The sequence below is a fragment of the Sclerotinia sclerotiorum genome, genomic scaffold, assembly GCF_000146945.2.
Source record: "Sclerotinia sclerotiorum 1980 UF-70 scaffold_23 genomic scaffold, whole genome shotgun sequence".
In the NCBI taxonomy this organism is placed as follows: domain Eukaryota; kingdom Fungi; phylum Ascomycota; class Leotiomycetes; order Helotiales; family Sclerotiniaceae; genus Sclerotinia; species Sclerotinia sclerotiorum.
Window position 1 is genome coordinate 475,472 of NW_001820813.1, and position 19,762 is coordinate 495,233.

At 41.2% G+C, this 19,762-nt stretch overlaps 8 protein-coding genes across 8 annotated transcripts; 3 read left to right on the forward strand and 5 right to left on the reverse strand.

Annotated features, from left to right (window-relative positions):
• Positions 1 to 635: 635 nt before the first annotated feature.
• On the forward strand, positions 636 to 855 carry SS1G_13113 (predicted protein; the record flags this gene model as incomplete). Its single annotated transcript, XM_001585970.1, has 2 exons — positions 636 to 690; positions 743 to 855. 2 exons carry the CDS (start codon positions 636 to 638, stop codon positions 853 to 855), a joined length of 168 nt encoding a protein of 55 aa, XP_001586020.1.
• Positions 856 to 1,165: 310 nt separating this feature from the next.
• SS1G_13114 (hypothetical protein) lies at positions 1,166 to 3,117 on the forward strand (the record flags this gene model as incomplete). Its single annotated transcript, XM_001585971.1, has 2 exons — positions 1,166 to 1,469; positions 1,547 to 3,117. The coding sequence occupies 2 exons, from the start codon at positions 1,166 to 1,168 to the stop codon at positions 3,115 to 3,117; spliced, it is 1,875 nt and encodes a 624-aa protein (XP_001586021.1).
• A 1,918-nt stretch (positions 3,118 to 5,035) lies between these two features.
• SS1G_13115 (hypothetical protein) lies at positions 5,036 to 6,227 on the reverse strand (the record flags this gene model as incomplete). Its single annotated transcript, XM_001585972.1, has 2 exons — positions 5,036 to 6,116; positions 6,175 to 6,227. 2 exons carry the CDS (start codon positions 6,225 to 6,227, stop codon positions 5,036 to 5,038), a joined length of 1,134 nt encoding a protein of 377 aa, XP_001586022.1.
• Positions 6,228 to 7,524: 1,297 nt separating this feature from the next.
• SS1G_13116 (hypothetical protein) lies at positions 7,525 to 9,151 on the reverse strand (the record flags this gene model as incomplete). Its single annotated transcript, XM_001585973.1, has 3 exons — positions 7,525 to 7,610; positions 7,675 to 8,932; positions 9,005 to 9,151. 3 exons carry the CDS (start codon positions 9,149 to 9,151, stop codon positions 7,525 to 7,527), a joined length of 1,491 nt encoding a protein of 496 aa, XP_001586023.1.
• Positions 9,152 to 11,041: 1,890 nt separating this feature from the next.
• SS1G_13117 (hypothetical protein) lies at positions 11,042 to 12,682 on the forward strand (the record flags this gene model as incomplete). Its single annotated transcript, XM_001585974.1, has 1 exon — positions 11,042 to 12,682. One exon carries the CDS (start codon positions 11,042 to 11,044, stop codon positions 12,680 to 12,682), a length of 1,641 nt encoding a protein of 546 aa, XP_001586024.1.
• A 1,766-nt stretch (positions 12,683 to 14,448) lies between these two features.
• Positions 14,449 to 15,693, reverse strand: SS1G_13118 (hypothetical protein; the record flags this gene model as incomplete). The annotated part of the gene is made up of 3 exons (XM_001585975.1): positions 14,449 to 14,594; positions 14,736 to 14,772; positions 15,229 to 15,693. The coding sequence occupies 3 exons, from the start codon at positions 15,691 to 15,693 to the stop codon at positions 14,449 to 14,451; spliced, it is 648 nt and encodes a 215-aa protein (XP_001586025.1).
• A 619-nt stretch (positions 15,694 to 16,312) lies between these two features.
• Positions 16,313 to 16,666, reverse strand: SS1G_13119 (hypothetical protein; the record flags this gene model as incomplete). Its single annotated transcript, XM_001585976.1, has 1 exon — positions 16,313 to 16,666. One exon carries the CDS (start codon positions 16,664 to 16,666, stop codon positions 16,313 to 16,315), a length of 354 nt encoding a protein of 117 aa, XP_001586026.1.
• Positions 16,667 to 17,393: 727 nt separating this feature from the next.
• Positions 17,394 to 19,391, reverse strand: SS1G_13120 (hypothetical protein; the record flags this gene model as incomplete). Its single annotated transcript, XM_001585977.1, has 5 exons — positions 17,394 to 17,399; positions 17,538 to 18,152; positions 18,208 to 18,636; positions 18,689 to 18,906; positions 19,271 to 19,391. The coding sequence occupies 5 exons, from the start codon at positions 19,389 to 19,391 to the stop codon at positions 17,394 to 17,396; spliced, it is 1,389 nt and encodes a 462-aa protein (XP_001586027.1).
• Positions 19,392 to 19,762: the final 371 nt, after the last annotated feature.

The following is a 19,762-nucleotide window of genomic DNA, read 5'->3' on the forward strand; positions in this document are numbered from 1 at the left end:
TGCTTGGGAAGGTGGTTTTGGGATGAACTTATAAGCTCTCAGTGACGAATTTAGCCTGATGAGTGGTTTATCGATCTGGACTGACTCTGTTTGTTGATGCTACAGAGTTTAAGTATGTATGTGTCTATATATGACGTTGGTGAAACCTTCTTGTCTGCATAGAAGGTTTTCGAAGAGTACTCATTCCTTTCGGCTGCATCGGATGTAACCTCCCTTGATTAACCCTCATTGCACGCCTTGGGGAACGCCTCCAGCACCACATCAACGCCCACGAACGCCTTCAACGTTGTTGATCTCTTCACCCTGATATTGCTAACCCTGATCTCCTGCATGCGGGGACAAATATACCTTCGGAGCTAATCACATGATATTTCTCATTCCAACCAATCGGTCAACTTATTTGAAATCCAGCCACTCTTATCTCTATCAGCTAAGCACTAATATCCGAATTTCACGCGGCCTCTTCTCCATACCCACATTTAAACCCTCCCAGCTTCCCAAGCCTTCGCATGATGCATTAATTAAATCCTTTCGCGGTCTAATCCTGGATTGTTTTCTGATTCTGATTCGACGTGGCAAAATGTGGAGGTAGATCTTAGTCAATTTTAGAGATGTCATTGTGTCATGAATATTCCATGACCACCAATGTGCGGGAAATCCTGTCGAAAGACAAGAGAGAGATGAGAAAGAGTAAAGATACCTTCCTTGACAAGTAAAATAGGAGAGATAGCTAATGTTTTAGTCTGGGTTGCTAAGAAAGTGAAGTGGATCATTTTTGACAAGACCACACAAATTAGGTACATCTGTCATGTCTGGAGATCAATGGATTATGGAGATGTTATGGGAAAGCTGTGAGTGGATGTACTTTTTGGGAAGCCTAGCCGGTCTGCATGCTTTCTCATCTAGGTATAACTCATGATGATCATTGAGATGGGGTTTCCAGAAAACTAATATAGACCTGCACTTCCCTCCTCTCTTTTTCTCCTCTTTTTCTTCACGCACCTTAATACCTACGAAATACCTCGAGAGGTTTATTTGAGTCGGGCACTCGAGTTGTTGAGCCATATTCTTCTTTCGAGTCGCATTTACTTTTCTGTTTAATTATTGATACCTCTACATCAACAATAAACAGCTCTCGACACACTTAAGTCTCTCGGCTTTCGTCATGGAGGACTCTAAATCCCACGATCCCGAAAAGGGTCAAACTCGGGCCAGCCGTGCCGATAGCGTTAGCCAGGAGGCTTACATGCAAGATACACGCGCGCCTTGGACAACGAGGTTTGTCGACAGTTTCAAAAGAGACCCTAATGCTGCTGTTACGAAACCAGCTCAACGGGGTCTTGATGGACATGAAGCGCCTGTTTCGGGTTTCGATCACAGGGCTGCTGCTGAAGCTACTGCCAATTCTGGTTTGGCTAGAGAATTAAAACCTCGTCACTTGCAAATGATTGCAATTGGTGGCTCTATTGGTATGTCATGTCTCTTTTTGCTCGCAAAAGACAATTTACAATGATAAATGTAATAAATACTAATTATGATGTAATAGGTACTGGTCTCTTCGTCACATCTGGAGCTGCTCTTTCAAATGGTGGTCCCGCTTCTTTAATCATCGCTTATGGTATCATTGGTATAATGTTGTTCTGTACTGTACACGCTTTGGGAGAAATGGCTGTCGTTTTCCCTGTCTCTGGTTCCTTCTCCGCATACTCTACTCGCTTCATCGATCCTGCTTGGGGTTTCGCAATGGGATGGAATTACGCTATTCAATGGCTTGTCGTCTTACCTCTTGAGATTGTCGCTGCTTCAATCACGCTAGCGTATTGGCCAGGTGCAGCTGATACTAATTCAGCTGCTTGGGTTACGATTTTCTTCGTGGTTATTGTTGCAATTAACTTCTTTGGTGTAAAAGGTTATGGGGAGGCTGAGTTTGTCTTCTCAATCATCAAGGTTGCTGCAGTTATCGGATTCATTATTCTCGGTATCGTCCTCAACTGTGGAGGAGAAGTTGGAGGAGGAAAATACATTGGAGCTCGTTATTGGTATCCCAATACCGTTGACCCTGACTATGCTGGTTACTCCAATATCGCAAATCAGAATGCTGACGGAAGTCCCATGCAAATTGCTTCTGGTGCTTTCCACAACGGCTTCAAGGGTCTTTGCTCTGTATTCGTCACAGCTGCTTTCTCTTTCGCTGGTACTGAGCTTGTCGGTTTGGCAGCAGCTGAAACTGCAAACCCACGCAAAACCCTCCCAACAGCTATCAAACAGGTTTTCTGGCGTATCTGTCTCTTCTACATGGTTGCCTTGACCTTAGTCAGCGTTCTTGTACCATACGGAGATAAGCGACTCTTGGGATCCAGTTCTACTGATGCTAAAGCCTCCCCATTCGTCATTGCCATCAACAATGCTAGAATTTCTGTTCTTCCCTCCATCATGAACGTTGTTGTTCTTATCTCCGTTCTCTCCGTCGGAAACTCTTCTATCTACGGTTCTTCGCGTACTCTTGCGGCTCTTGCAGAACAAGGTCAAGCTCCAAGATTCCTTGCTTACATTGATCGTAAAGGACGTCCCCTTTTGGCTATCATCTTCTCATCAGTTATTGGTCTTCTCTGCTACGTCGTAGCTGGTGGTCAAACCACTGCTGCTACCGCTCTTAACTGGCTGTACTCCCTTTCCGGTCTCTCATCCCTATTCACATGGGGATCTATCTGTCTCGCACACATTCGATTCCGTGCCGCCTGGAAAGCACAAGGACACACCCTTGATGAGCTAGCTTTTACATCCCAAGTTGGAGTTATCGGTTCCTGGGTCGGTCTCAGTCTCAATGTTCTTGTGTTGATTGCGCAATTCTGGACGGCTATCTGGCCAATTGGTTACGCATCACTTTCCCCATCAGGAGTTGCTCAAAGCTTCTTCTTGGCTTATCTAGCCGCTCCAGTTGTCTTGTTGTTCTACATCCCATACAAGATCTACTACAAAACTCCTTTCATGAAGGCAGCAGATATGGATTTGACGACAGGAAAGAGAGATTTGGATACCCCGGCTTTGATCGAACAAGATCGTCTTGAGAAGGCGGCATGGCCTCGCTGGAAGAGAATCTACAGGACCATATGTTAAAAATCCCATGGTAAAGGGAACTTGGGCGTTGGGGTTTGCTTTTTATTCATATGATTATGTGTATCATATCTACTATGTTGTTTAATGATTGTCTTAATTCGATATTTCTATATTCGATAGACAGATGGGGGAGGGAAGGAAAGGAAGGGAATGGGAGGGATATTATGAAGCGGCTGGCTGAAGCTGCGGCTGCGCCTGGGATTAGGTTCGCGGCAACGTTGATTTTGATCAATGTGGTGGCGGAATTGGAAAGGGGAATGGTATAGAGAAAGATTCAATGATATATTATAATTTACTTTGATTTATTGTCTTATGTTGTGCTGTGTTGTGCTGTGTTGTAGATTGTGTTTTGTATATATGTTGTGAGGGTTGAGGATGTTAAACTTGTTGTTATAGTGCCTGGTAGCTTATAATACTATCCTTACTGAAAGTAATGAAGTAAATGTATTATTTGTTGCATATTTAGAAAAGGAAAAGAGGAAATATTATATATACTCCCGATTTTCCATTATTAATCCTAAATTAGCTTTAAAAAGCTTACAATTATATCTAATGATTTAACTTATAATTAATCTTCTTGTTGCACATCTGAGGAAGTTTATAAACTCCTGTCTCCCAACCATCGTATTATAATTCCCACTCATCCTCATTTTTAGCACCTACTTACGAACTAGCTCGATCAGGAGCGTATATTATGACCTGTTCTGGAGGTAATATTCGTTGTTTATTGTATTTCTAAAGAAAGGAGATCAGTGTGCAAGGCCTTTGTTATTATATTTATTATTTTAAAATATTCAATATTATATTCTATAATTGTAAGTTTAATATGAAGGATTTATCTTTTGTTGTATATGGAATAGAATGAGGTATATAATCCAATCTTTAAAATGCTTTATATTTTTCTTTTAATCAATACCTACTAATGACTACTTAAACAATATCAAGAGATCTAGTAGCTACTTAATTACGTCATCACTACGCTTGAAAACTAGATGGTCTTAAATAACTTGTGATTCAGCAATCAAACTACATAGATCGTGATCTGTTATATATCAAGAGGGGATATATATTAATATAATCCTCTTTCCCTTGATATTTTATTACTATTGATTAGTTGTAAGTGACTTGAAGCCTGTTTTTCAGCAGTCTCCTTCAGACTTGTGTTGTTTTCATTCGCTTGATCATCTATTTTCAAATCACTAGAAAATTACCGACTCTAGGCTTGTTCTGGTTTTATAGATGCTATGTAGTTAAACTTTTACACAGTTCTCAAACCCCAGAATTTGAACTTCCTATCAGTGTTCCAAAAATAGTTTACTTTTCTCCATTGTTAAGTTTTCCAAAAACTGAGAAAAAAACTAAAAACAAATTACATTGAAATATAATAGATAACAATGATAACTTCAATTTTAATTCAATAATATATAAGAAAATGATATTAAAAATTGTTTTTTATGTTACGACGGCTATCTTCCACACCGCGTCACATGACTAAACTAAAGTAACGTGATTAAGTCACGTTATGGACCGCTGAGGAACGCTGGCTGTCCAGGACCGCTGCGCGGTCCTGACTAGCCATAGGCATGAAGGTCTATATAATCAAGATGGATTTCCTTTGTATAGAGCTTCGTGCTCAAGATCAATCATTTAGTATACTCTACTATTAGTTACGAATTGCATTATTGCCATTACTTTAAGTCCCTGCTTGACGCCTAGTTATAAACCACCTCGAGAGCCTAGAGCACTTCCACGTGATCTAGACGGCAAACCTCGTAACAATTCATTTCCTCATTTCATAACCTTCCTTCCTTCCCATCTCCAATGTCTCCTCACATTCATCTCCTCTCCCTCCCACCACAAACCCTCAATCCAACATCCACCCACCCAATACACATCCCACATCCAAACTACAAACTCCTCAAGAGTGACCAACAAGTCCCGCCTTCGGCGCCCCATCTGGATTCGTATCGGCGCCCTCAAACCCAAGCGCAGTATTCCACGCATTCGCCGTACTCACATCCTTCGTCCCAGCAGCACTAATCATCGCCTTAGCCTGCGCACACGCCGTCTTCGCAGCCTCATTCGCATTACACACATTAGTCAGCTGATCACAGATACGATTCGTGATGATGTTAGGATTAAGTGCTTCTTGTTGTCCTTTATTGACCAGGGGATCAATGGCTTGGAAGGTAAATTCTGTGTCTTTGCGGCCGTTTAGTCCGGCTTCGAATTTCATGGTGGGGACGCACAGGCCGAATGAGAGGCCGGATATGCTGGAGGCTTGGACGGTGGTATTGTCGTTTGTGGAGGTGGTTGAGCTCGAAGAGGAGCTGCTTATGGATGTGGATGCTGCGGTGGCGGATGAAGCAGCCATTGTAACAGTGATGAGAGTAGTACCTCCACAAGCAATTCCACTTGAAGCCGCAGCTACAGCAGCTACAGCCACACTAGAAACGCCTGATGAAGGAGCACTGGGCGTAGAACCCGAGGCTGATACACTTCCCGCCGCAGCCGACAAACCAGATAGAGTTCCCTTATTCCCCGCCGCATCCGTAGTAGTAAAATTCGAGAAACCCTGCGCAACCATCACATCGGCAACACTAAGACCATCAGCCGCAAAAGGCGTCGTGGTACTCTTTGCACTATTTGCATTTTCCGTTTCGCTTCCCACAACAGACGGATCAATAAGTGGAACTACACCGCGTAGAGCAGCCGTAGTGGGTAAAGTGGGATCGGAACAAATATTCGGGACAGAAACAACGAAAGGGTTGAAATTTTGTTCGGCGGCGACGAGACCACGAGCTGCGGAAATCACTTGGGAGTTGTTGCCGAGTTGGGCGACGATGGTGTCGGCTTGGGTTAGTTTTCCGCAGGGGTTGGCGGCGCCGAGGAGGAATTGGATGGATTGTCCTCCGAGGGTTGCTGCGGCTCCTGGGTTGCCGAAGTCACTCAAGGCGGTGATGGCGGCGATTGCTCCGTTTCCTTGTTCTTGGCCGAAACTAGGGGTGGAGGGTTAGCACATGTGTAGGATTCAACAGTTTCTAAGGATGAACATACCGAGCTTCTACTAGAGCCACCAGCAAAGAGATGAGGATAGTTTTTGAGAACATATTGATTAGTAAAGGTTGATTGATCTAACAACAGGTATTAGTGTTGAAAAAAGGGTTATATGAGGATGTTTGTTTAAAAGCTAAAAGATTGGACCAGCCTAATGAAGGATAAATTTAATGAATGTATAGAATGATAATATATTAAGGAACGAGATTAGTTCACAGAACCAAATGAAAGAAAAGACAGTAAAATCAAACTGTGGAGTGGAAGAAAGATCGAGTGGATGATGATGATGGGAAAAGAATCATCAGGAGGAGAAAAACATCATGTTCTTATACACGAAGAAAGTGAGAAACTCAACCCCCACGAACTTTGAGATGATATTCCACGATGTAGATTTTGCATGCTGATGGGAGATCATACTTGGCGGCGGTTAAGCTTGCTGTATGGACTGCGCTGTGTATTAGTTGATGATAGTAAGGGCTCCAGGAGATAGGACGAAAAACCAGGGTTGACACAAACTTCAGATGAAAAAGGCCTCATTCAAATCAATGACATTAACCCAAAACCGTGAGGAACCCCGGTGATTCCCGTCCTCACGATATTTAAGAGATTACCTTTGGATCAACAAGCTGACAAAAGAGTCATTTTGAATCATTCCAGACATCAGATGAAGACACTCGAGTCTCACTTCCCCCATCCCCAAACATCTCACGCCTCTCCGGCCTGTCCAGCAAAAACTTTATAACGGTACCCTCCCTAGTCCTAGAGTATGAGAAGGGGTCACCTAAAGTGGTCCATTCTGCAAAACATACAGACCAATCACTTAAATCTGGGGAAACAAGCAATCAAATAGATTGTAAGCTTAAGTGTTTTAAGTTCAGATTAATTATAAATTTATCGAAAACCCCTGCATATCAACATCGCCTATTTTTTTTCATCTTTAATCTGAAGACATGGCTTGAGACGAAGTTGAAACAAGGGGGGTTTGAGCATGGGTCTAGCGAGGTCGTCGGAATTTCCAGCACCACTTCGCATGGGTTCATGGGTCTGGAACATCAATGTCGATTTTATCAGGATATTTTGCTGGGGGGGGAAGAATAAGGATACAAGGGAAGTTTTGGTAACCTGGAGATACATATTCTTAAACGTTCTGTTATATGATAAAATTTCCTCCACCCAAGTTTTGCTAGAGTATTATGACGGGAAAGGGAGAGAATGTTCAAAAATCGGAAAGAATAGTCGTAATGTAACACTTCCATCTGTTACTCTCACCATTCTGCGTCCAAAACAGGCTCATGGAATCATGCTGAACACGATTCATCCGATCTTGCAACTCGTAATAATAAGATCAAATTAATTATGCGTCCTTCTCTCGATCCTCGCCGGCATCCCATCAGAAGGCTTAGCACTTGCAATTAATTCTTGATAAGCACGATCTCCTAATATTTTGTTAGCGAAAATTATATTAAACCATCACCATTCTTCCAAATGAAAACCTCTCACCGAACATCCCACGTGTACCATTCAGAGTACCACCAGGTTCTTTTCTCCCAAGATTTCGATCCCATGTCTCATAATCAGATCTTATATCGAATTCTCTCAATGTCATCGCCATGATAATCTTCATTTCGAGAAGAGCAAGTTCTTGTCCAATACAATCTCGGGATCCTTTTTCAAACGGTCGCCAAGCATTCTTCGGGATTTCTTGAAAGTTATCCGGGGCAGGCATAAATCGTTCGGGAATGAATTCGTAAGGGGAAGGAAAAAGATCCTCGCGGTGATGTATGGTATGAACGCAGACCATTACCAAGAAATCCTTAGTGGGATATTGTTTGCCTTCATAGTTGAGTGTGAGATCATCTCCGTGTCGTGCTGTGTCTGCTGGTGGGTATCTCCTAAGGGTTTCCTTGATACAACTATACACGTATGGTAACTGGTTCACGATGCTGGGATTTTCCTTGATCATATCTCCAGTTTTTGCAAGATCTTTTCCAAATACTCTATCCAATTCGTCGCGTGCTTTAGCTAAACATTTGGGATTCTCCCCTAGGAGATGATATGTGTATGCGATGGTACTTGAAGTTGTGTCGTGGCCAGCAAAGAGAAATGTTTTCATTTGATCGATCGACACTTGCTTGAACGTTTGATCCAATCCTCTATCATCCAATGCGATATTGTCCTCCTCTTGCTGAAGAATATACTCATCCAGAGCAACATCAATAACAGGCTTTTTCTTACTCTTCGAGGCATTTCCTTCCTTCTCTGCAAATCGAGCATCTAAAACCTTATCGAGATAGCCATCCATTTTCCGTTCATAATACTTTCGCATAATCGGACCTAATGGATTGAAATTCACCAGCGGATTCGTCGCCACAATTTTCGGTGTCCAGGAAATAGATTGTCGAAAATATTCGACTAATTCATTCTCTGTAGTTTGGGAATTTAGACTGATATCCAGAACAACATGGCCCATGATATCAATCGTCGCAAATGCAGCCGCTTCTTCTACTGGATGAACCTCTCCAGAGTCCGCAAGCTTCCCTAAAACATTACGAAAAATGTCCGACTCATCAACAATACTTGGGATAAGTGTTGTTAGGTGAGCGAGAGCAAATCCAGGATTAAATAATGCCCGATTCTTCTTCCATTCCAAACCGTCAGTAAGTAGGATACTTCTTTTCCCAGTAATATGCCCAACATATTGTTCTGCGACAGGTGATTTCGGGAGTGAATAGTTCTGCGTGCATTGTGCTGCGAGATTCTATAGGATATCAGTTATGCTCTGATAAATTGGTCGGATTTGATTTATGATGAAAGATACATATGAACATACTGGATCACAAATGATGATTTGTCTCCATCGAAAGAATGGCCAATTGTCCAGTATGAACATATCCTTTAAGTTGTATTTGTTGTATATCATGGTCATAATTCCATGAGGATGTGCGGTCATGGGTGCATGAGCATATTGATCACCCATCGATTTCAACGTGCCTAGTATGATACTGAAAGGCGGGCAAGGTATCCCTGATGCCTGTCAAGTTGATCAGCACATGTAAATTGAAGGAAAGGTTTATATCTACATATTCTATGTATGATTTTCTATATTGAACAAATCTAACTACCCAAGCCAGGGTAAAGATTACTAGAACCGTCGTAATGAAGGGGGTGAACTTATTGAAAAGCCAAATATGGTCATCGATATCGGAGTCAGCTCCGGGAGATGACAGAGTTTGATTGTCCATTTTGAGAAGATTTTATGAAGTTTGAGAGACGTCACAATGCTATTGTTGCTCTGAGCTGTAGTGGAACTCGGGAACCATCAGCAATCACCTCGATATGTAACACATTGTGTTCCTACAAACTCACATGAAGTTAGAAATCTGTTGTCAAGTCATAATCTTACAAAATCTCCAGGATTGATTTGCATCCTAGTACCGTGCTTAACCTTAATAAGTGGGACACGTTTGTCTCCACAGACTTCACGATACCTTCAAAAGCGGTTGGCACTAAAATACACAGAATCAACATAAACTAGTGAATCAACCGAGTTTTCCAGTGGGAAAACAAAATATACGAGTCCATTGAATGACACTATTCATTATTTTTGGCCCTCGATATAACTTTATATTGTTAAATAAATAACCTTACCTAAGGATATCCGAAGATTTCATCTCGCCAACCATTACAATAGACCTTCCTGAGGCTTCCTCCGAGGATTTAGCCAATAAGTATTTGAGATATCTCAATCCCGCTCGGGACAAATCCAAGTCTCTCGGATATGCAATAAGGGATTAAAATACCGAGTTGATATCTTGTTATTTGAGTGAACTACAGACCAGAATAGGCAAATGTTACGAGGTTTGCCGTCTAGATCACGTGGAAGTGCTCTAGGCTCTCGAAGTGGTTTATAACTAGGCGTCAAGCAGAGACTTAAGTAATGACAATAATGATATACAATTCGTAACTAATAGTAGAGTATAATAAATGATTGATCTTGAGCACAAAGCTCTATATAAAGGAAATCCATCTTGATTATATAGACCTTCATGCCTATCGTTCCTTCGGTCCCTTCGATCCCTTCGATCCCTTCGGTAAAGGGATCGAAGGGATCACATGACTTCGTACGTGGTCATATGATACGAGGCCAGAAGCCGTCGTAACAGCAAACACATCAAATTTATTTAGTTTTTATTTAATTTTTGAAATAATTTATAAAATACATTTTTCTTTATATCTTTAAATAACTCTAACGTTGGAGAATTCAAATATATAATAATATCGATTACTCGATTAATAATTAATTTATAATCAAATTTATAAAAAAGAAAACGATAATTTTATTATTTGAATCTATTATTTGAACTTCTCAGATAATTATATAATACCGTCTAGTACATTTATTATATAATCTAACATCATTTGATATATATAAAATAAAATTAAAAAAGAAAATATGATTATCATTTTTTGATTTTTGATTATATAAACAATAACTTTATTTTAATGTGACCAAAAGGGTGTTTATAGACCAGCAATTGTATTTAACTTAGAATCTACAGGTGAAGAGCACCTGTAGATGGGGATAGCTACTCTATATATACACAAATGAATGGCCTAGCCGCAATGGCTAGGCAAAAAGAAGCCATATTTATTCCTCCAATGATCTTACTTTACCGATAACCTAGTACTTGTCCGGATCTGATCCTCAGGTCACCTAAATCGCATACTAATCTCGAGTAATCGTATCATGTGTGGACATGGTTAATGTAACGTGGTTTATCAGTATGTGCACCATATCAGCATGTGCACCACTTTTACCTCAATTATTATCTTTCCACTTCAATACGCGATTTATCAACAATCTATAATGCAATCGAATAATAAAGAAGCTCAAATACTCTTAGCTATCGAAGCTATTCGAAAAGATAAAAAATTAAGCATTCGGAAGGCTGCAAAGCTATATAATATATCGCATACAACACTTATCCGCAGAATGAATGGTTTAACCCCTCGTACGGAATTTCGACCAAAAAGCCATAATTTGACTGATTTGGAAGAGGAAGTACTTATTCAATATATACTCGACATGGACGAGAGAGGATTTAGTCCTCGAATAAGTGATGTGGAAGATATGGCGAATTATATACTCGAAACGCGGGGTGTGAAGAAGGTTGGAAAGCTCTGGGCTCATCGCTTTGTGAAACGACATACAGAATTAAAGACGCGTTTTAATCGCGTTTATGATTTTCAAAGAGCTCTCTGCGAAGATTCAGAGCTTATTGAAAGATGGTTTCGATTGGTATCGAATATGCGGGCCAAATATGGTATTCTGGACTGCGATTTCTACAACTTCGATGAGACAGGTTTTATGATGGGACAAATATCATCACATATAGTAGTTACTAAAGCTGATCGATATGGAAGAAGCAAAGCTATACAACCAGGCAATCGGGAATGGGCTACAGCGATTATTTGTGTTGATGGAGAAGGTCACAATATACCTCCGTTTTTGATAGTAAAAGGCGAATACCACCTCTCAAATTGGTATATCGAAGGCGATTTACCATACGATTGGCTTATTAAACCTACTACCAATGGATGGACAGATAATGAGACAGGTCTTGAATGGATTAAGCACTTCAACAAACATACTGAAAGTAGGAAAGTGGGTAGATATCGAATGCTAGTGCTTGATGGGCATGAAAGTCATAAATCACCAGCATTTCAGAAATACTGCAAGGAACACAATATTATATTACTTAGTTTACCACCTCACTCTTCGCATTTAACTCAACCACTTGATATCAGTTGTTTTGGTCCTTTAAAGCGTTCATATAGTCGACAAATCGAGAACTTTATCAAGGCGCATATCACTCATATTACCAAAACCGAGTTCTTTCAAGCCTTCAAAGCTGCATATATCGAAGCAATATCTATATCGAATGGTAAAGCTGGGTTCCGCGGAGCTGGGCTAATCCCATTTAATCCGGAAATTGTACTTTCAAAGCTAGATATTCGAATAAGAACTCCATCAAATAGATCAATATCAGCCGATCCTGATATATGGCAATCTCAAACACCTCACAATCCAACTGAAGCTCTCTCTCAATCTACTTTAGTGAAAAGTCGTATTGCTCGGCATCAAGGGAGCTCACCTACTCCAATATTTGAAACAGTTGCAGCTTTAGCTAAGGGTACAGAGCTCCTAGCTTATACAAATACGCTTTTAACTGCTGAGATTCATAATCTCCGTAAAGCAAATGAAGCACTTAGTAAATGTCGAAGAGTTAAGAAAGCTTTAATACGAAAAGGAGGAGCACTTTCAGTAGGGAATGGGCATGATATATTAGAGCAAGAGAATGTAGATGATCAGATACGACGCGACGAATATACAAATGATGATTCTTCAACAAGAAGGCAAGCTACTATACGACGATGTAGCAAATGCGGTAGTACTTCACATAATGCACGAACTTGTCAATTAGATCCAGCATTAACTGATCCTTAGATTGTATATAATTTAATTCTATTTTATAATGTTGTTGTAATTTTATTTTAATTGAAAGATAATAATTGAGGTAAAAGTGGTGCACATGCTGATATGGTGCACATGCTGATAAACCACGTTACCTGAGGTTTCTTATATAATAAGGGTGGGAGGAAAGCAGGGATTTCCGTCACATTTAAAAATATTTTTTTTTAATTTTGTAAGTTAAAAATAAAATACTTTTTAATAAGATTTTAAAATTAAAACATTATGTTAGAAATCAATTTAAAAAGCTTTATTTAACAATATAAAGAAAATTAAATTTATTGAGAATTTCAAAAATTAAATAAAATTTGTTGCGTTTACTTGTGTGGCGACATTTGCTACAGGCAGGTGCAACGTATGCAATGCATACTACCTAGTTAAGAGGGTAGGCACGACTAAGGTGTTTACCTTTAAATAGCCCTTCAGATAGTTTAGGAATTCTACAGCTTTACAATCCATAACTTCTTGACCTTAAAACTTGTCCTGGTCTGTATTTCTAACCCGGAATCTCGACAGATCCACCATCCCAAGCCTCTACCATATAAATTCACGCACAACACAACATAACACAGTAAGTATATTTCAAACGAAATTATTTCAATTCATTCTTCCAATTAACTAGAAGGAATACTTTTTAATCAACTTTCACTTCTGCTCCAGCAAAGCAAAGGCTTCAAACAGGCCTAGTATCAAGGTACCAATAGTCCGGACTACAATCCAACAATCAAAAGCTTTGAATTCCTGAATTTACTTAAAATATTGAAATCAATTAAAATACATTCAAATATGTATAGATTCTTAGATATCAAATGTAATTAAATATTTAAAATTATTTGAAATATTAAATTGTATTCAGATACCTACTGAATTATATTCAAATATTCCAAAGAATTTCTCATCAATATTGAAAGCTTACATCTAGACTATCAGTCTGGACTATTGGACATCCTGCCTAGTAGGTTCTGCAATAACCTTCCATGAGTTATACAATATTCGATATAATTCCACACCACCATTATTATCAAACTTCATCAACAACTTCCAACAAGGAACTCGGAAATGGCTTCTTTCTTAATCAAAGATCTCAAATCCATTCTCGTAATAAGTCTTACATCCATTCAGACAATTATCCTGACCTATTTTTCCCACTTCATACATGAATGAAATCTTCTCTACCCTCAGATTATCCTACGCCGTCTATACCCCTCAAAATTTTTATGATCTGTATAATGAACAAAATTAAAGCTTCAAATATATATTTTGCTTACATATCTACAAATACACCGAAAATGATCGCTCGCCCAAATCGAAGAAAGTATTACAAAACCAGACTCCTAAAATAATTAGTGTGGAAGATTATGATGTATATTAGTAAAAATAAATAGGATCAAATTTGAAGCCGCCTTCTATTTGTATATAACTCTTACAATTCGGGGTGAGCTAAAGCCAATGAGATCTCTCCTATGCATCGTTACAGTTCTTTGCAGCCTAGCTAGAAGCACCATGTTGGTCTTGTCCCAAGGGCCGTCCAATGATTGTAGAGCAATCAAGTCGGCTAGGCGTTGCAGTGCTTGAAACTTGGAAATTTTTGAAGGAGGCTGGCTGGGTGTTTGCTGCCTTGGAACTTGCCTCCTCCCTCACGGAAGTCTTGGGCTCAACAGGCCATCGATGACTTTTTCCAACATCGCAGATCTCCGACGCAAGTGGAATGTGACCGTAAGCGCTTGTCCATTTTCGGCACTTCAGCTGGTCACCCAGTTGATATCACAGGCTCGTGGATTCACACTATGGCTTGCAGCGGCTGCTAAAAGTAACAGCAGGACTTTATCACATCCTTCCGAGACTTGGAAGCTAAGCTCGACAATATCTGAGCTCGAATACCAAGTCCCTATGCTTTTCAGCTAGAGATAGCCGCATGTTCTTACGCACGGAAATATGCAACCGTTGATACGAGGCGGTGGTTATCGCGAGCCCTTGGAATCCTATAATGCATGTGATCTGGCCATGTCCCATGAACTGCCAGGCTCACATGCTCCGATCATCCTTTTTGGCTCATCCGTTTGGTCCTGTAGATATCTGTGAGTGCTAGTATTATCGATCTCCGGCTAGTATTCCTTCCATTAAGCTTGTCTATTAAGTCAAGTTCTCGCATGCCTCTAGGAGAATCTCTTTCATTCGGGAGTAGAGCCTTTCGTCATTCCATCTGTGCCACCCCCTATTCGGGAAGACAACCTCCTGTAACCTGTTCACCCATGGAATAAGCGGCTGGAAAAAAGGCGTGAAATTATCCGTGATCGTATCTATGAGTATTACCTCATTCGCCGCAATAGCAAACTTCAGTTTGGCCAATTTTTTCATATATATGTAGTTTCATTCGTCGAACTCTTCAACGACCCTTTCCTGATCTGGTCCATCATAGTGAATGCAGATCCAGAAAAGCACCCGGAAGATTGACTCGAGGTCATGCATAAAGGAATGCTGCTCGTCAAAGATGAGCCCAATGGCCATGAAAGCCCTCGTACCAGTCCTTCCTCTGGTGCCAGAAGTCCCCCCCCCCGTGTTTCTTTGATCGCAAGGTCCAGGTCGATCAAGAACGAAGGCCAGGAAGGGTTCTCTTTGTCTTCATTAATCATGAGGTTGTTGATTGAAATATCTCTGTGGAGGAAGCCGGCCTTATGCAACGACTCATATCCTTCAATGCAATCCTTCAGCGCGTTGAGTAGAGCTGCTGGGGAGCTAGCCATGTAAATCGGCTTCCCATAATCACGAAGAATGACACGCCGATGCACTCGATTTTGTAGAACATTAGTGTCGGCCTTCGTCAGAGATATCAAACAGGGTCGCTTGCTAGGCGGCAGAGGGGCGTCAATCTGGCTGATTAACCTCTTTAAGCCGGTAGTGCCACTGCCGTGACCTTTACTTGCATCAGCTGTATTCATGCTTTGAGATATCATCAAACGTCCTGGAGGGTAGTTTTCCGCCTTCATGATATCAAGTCCCTTACGCACATTGCTTCGGACGTCGTCATCTGCACCGAGGACCCAGACAATCTCATGGTGATAGTATCGGGCTACATTGATCACACCCTTGTCGGTCGCCTCTCGGAGCAACTCTGCTTCTTCCTCACGCTCCGTTTACTGCCAAGAGTCCTTGATAACAAGCGGTATCTGCGGCTCTTCCTCGCGATGGGCCTTCCAACAAGTCGTTGTCCGGCCGGATATACAACGTGCCCGTATTATCAACCTATCGATGATGAGCCGCTCCGTATTACCATCCCGTTGAATTTCAATAAACCGCAAGCCATTTTCTGTGATAATCGTAGGATCAAAACCGAGTTGTTCTTCATTCATCCAGAGAAACGCGAGGATTGTGGATACAAATTGTAGGCCATCTTCGTTAATATCGAATTGTTCGGATGCGACCCCCCCCCCCAAGCCGATCAAACCCCCATACCCTCATGAAAGATCCGCAGATGGTAAAACCCAAAACGAAGCGCCGAGTATCTTGGACAGTGAGCACCTTTCTTGCATATCTCCCGAGATCAAACCATGCCTCTGAAGCTATATCCGCGGATCGGCTGCTGCTCAGCTCTCCTGGCACGAGAATTTAGAAGGCAGAGCATTTCGAGTCTTTTGTAGCCTGGGGATCGTTCACGAATCCGACAGCAATCTTGCGCTCCGCTATGGAACCATCAATCGACTTTTTGAGCTGTGCTAATGGCCTTCGTTGACGTGTTGGTGTGGACTTGTAGTCCTCTGCGAATGCTGCCAGCTTCTCACTGATTTCCGCGAACCAGCTCAAGATGTCACCCTGATTTTCATCTTTGGGCCATCCACTCCACCCTTCAAAAAAGTGGGTGACTGTCGCCTTCCATGCACATCTTGAAGACTGCCGCGGATGCCGTCTCGAGGTCTGCAACATTTCCAAAATATTTCTCGTGAAAATTGGGGAGTCCGACATAGATAGGGCCGAACTCCTCTTCAAGCACAGCATCCGCGTACTTGCGATGTTCAGAAGAATTCGCGAAGCTGCTTTTGTTGCGGAGCGGGGTTTGTTGAAGGGAAGATCCTATGAGTCGAAGAGGCGGTATCAATTCGGTGACGGCGCCGTAGACTTGATCCCAGATGAGCACATCGTCGGGATTGTCTGCAAGCGCTGCATCCAAAAGAGGTTCGATCAGGTCGAGATCAAAATCATCGAAATTGATCACGGAATTCAGTCTTAGCAGTTCGCCGTACAGGGGTTTTCCATTGCTAGAACGGAGCTGAAAAGCGGCCGGAAGGGCCTGCAACGTCGAGAGAAGCACAAAGACAGTGGTTTTAAGCTCTGCAAAATAGTCAGTAGTATACGTCAACAGAACTGGGCTGTATTTACCATCATTATCGAGCTTGACCAGCGAGTTATATTTGCTGGGAGAAAATTATCCCTGCCCACTTGGGATTGAAAACTTGTTTGTATTCACAATATTGAATTGAATATTCAATATCCACTCGGTGTCAATCTTGCCCGAGGTGGTTATTGAATATACTTCTTAAAATGAAATAAAATAACATATAAATGTCGCTCCGCAAGAAAGTAACATCTTGTCTTGACTTATTTATGATTTATGTAAATCTGAGTGTCTATCGTAATAAAAATACAAGAAGTGGAAAATGTGCAGGAAAAATATACAAACACATGGATCTTCTCAAGCCTTCCATCCCAACCATGCTGTTAGCATTGCTCCAATGCCCAAAAACTTTCTCGTAGGCGCATGAGCTCTTCTCCATCTATAATATGCTAGTAATCCTCCCATCACAAAGGGCGATGTCAGTACACCAACTAATCCTACCAAGATTAATTTCCCCTGTTTCTCGCTCTGTCTTACGATTTCGGAATATCTCTCATTGCTAAAACTAACACGGGCGTATTTTGTTTGCCACCCGAGACGAGGTACATGTACACTCAAGGTTTCTTCTAACCATTTGCGGAATTTGTAAACTGGTGAGATGACGGAAGCACGCATTTCTATGTAATTATGAAGAGCTAGATCATTGATAGCATGGGCATCGGCTTTGCGTATTTCGGAATATAGATTTAGAGCCACTGAGCGACAGGCTTCGGTACTAAGGCGAGGGAAATTGCGTTTTTCGTTGTCGAGAATGGAGTACAGAACGCGAACGTCTTCCAGACCAGCGTTCATTCCTTGCCCGTAAAATGGTACCATAGCGTGAGCAGCATCGCCGAGGATGATGACCGAGTCTTGAAAATGGTATGGTTTGCATTTGATACTTATGAGTGGAAGGTGGGGGTTATTCGTGAATGATGATATTAGTGAGGCATGATCAATCAGTTTTGTGACGCCTGGGAAGTGTTCATCGAAAAATGAGGGGACATTTTTAGGGTCTAGTTCGAGTTCATTGAAAGGTCCCGATGGCATGAAGAGAGTGCATGTGAAAGAGCCATCCTAAAAAATGTGAGAAGGTAACTGAGAGAAAAATAGAAAAACAGGGCCCACATACCGTGCTGGGAATTGCAATGAACATGAAATCCTGGCCTGGCCATATATGTAAATGGTTTGGAGATATTTTGAAGCGGGATACCGGATCATCTCCAGTTTTTTCCTGAGCGGCTATCGTGAACTCACACCACAAGGTGTCGATATATTCTTGCTGATAATCCATTCTGAGGTATTTCATTAAGTGGTAACGTGTAGCCGAGTGAGCACCATCAGCTCCAATGAGGAAGTCGAAATCAACCTCTACTTCTTGGTCTCTGATCTCGACAGACCATTGTAGTGATTTTCCACCATGAACTTCGAACCATGCCTTTTTATTCTTGAAATCCGCTCCAGTTAATTTGTGATTGAACTTGAATTTGACATTAGGAAGAGACTCAAGTTCGTCGAGTAGTCTTTTGTTAAGATCTCCTCTATCCACAGCATAAATTGACTGAAAATGATGTCAGTAATAAAAAAGCAATCGGAATCACATGTCCCTATACTCTTCCGTGGATATCATAATCTTGGGACTGTTCGTAAAGCTCCTTGTCATTTGTCTCGCCATGAATCATCCTACCTCCCATAGGTATCGCTTCTTTCATGATACTATCTAGGAGCTCCGTACGACCAGATTGTCTAATGGCATTTATACCTCGTTCTGATAAAGCGAGATTGATAGACTTTGTGAAATTTAACGGTGTTGTGGAAGGATCCCGTAGATCTAGGACTTTGTTAATGGGAGATCATGGCGGCAGCACAGGAGTGATAAATAATGGAAGTGACTCGTCATCCAGTAAAGTATACATCTTGAGGGCAAAACAATACGATAGGATGAAATGTCTTTACTTTTCGACTAAAACACGTCGATAGCAGAACCATTCTTGAAGAATTTGTGGCGACAACTTCACTCGAACAATTCCACTGTAAAAAATCTGACATTGGTGATATTGGCTCCTTCATCACAGTGAACTTTCACTTAATCTGGTTGGAATCAAATACAAAACATTTTGAACTTCATGGTATAGTTTCATTGCATCCCAAGCAAATTTAGACAAAAATTGATAAAAAATTTAGAACGAACGTACCACTTCGGAGCTCATATATTTCTACATCGTCCCCTCTTTGAGCTGCATATAAAGCTGCTAATGCTCCAACAGGACCAGCCCCAATGATGACAGTCTTCTGTCTTGAAGATTGTCTAGACATTTTCAAATCAATGTTAACTCTAGAAGAATGAAGGAAATTTTTAGAAATTCAAAATTTTTATCTATGACATCTTTAAAATATATAATACTCCGGTCCGGTGATTCATCGATCGTGAAATTGGTCTGGGTTCTGGGATGGCTTTAGAAGTTTAGTAATCATTTCAATAAAATCACACCGATCTTCCCACACGTGATGGATGGCATGATTCTTTCCTAGACTAGGTCGTAACCGGTAGAGCGTAACCTTAAAAAAGACACCGCCTTTGCATAAAAGCTCAATTTAATTGGGTTGTATTCTTTACGCCCTTCCTACAACAACTTTTTGAAGGGAATCCAAAATACGGCTGACAGAAATTTACCAGAAGTTTCGCC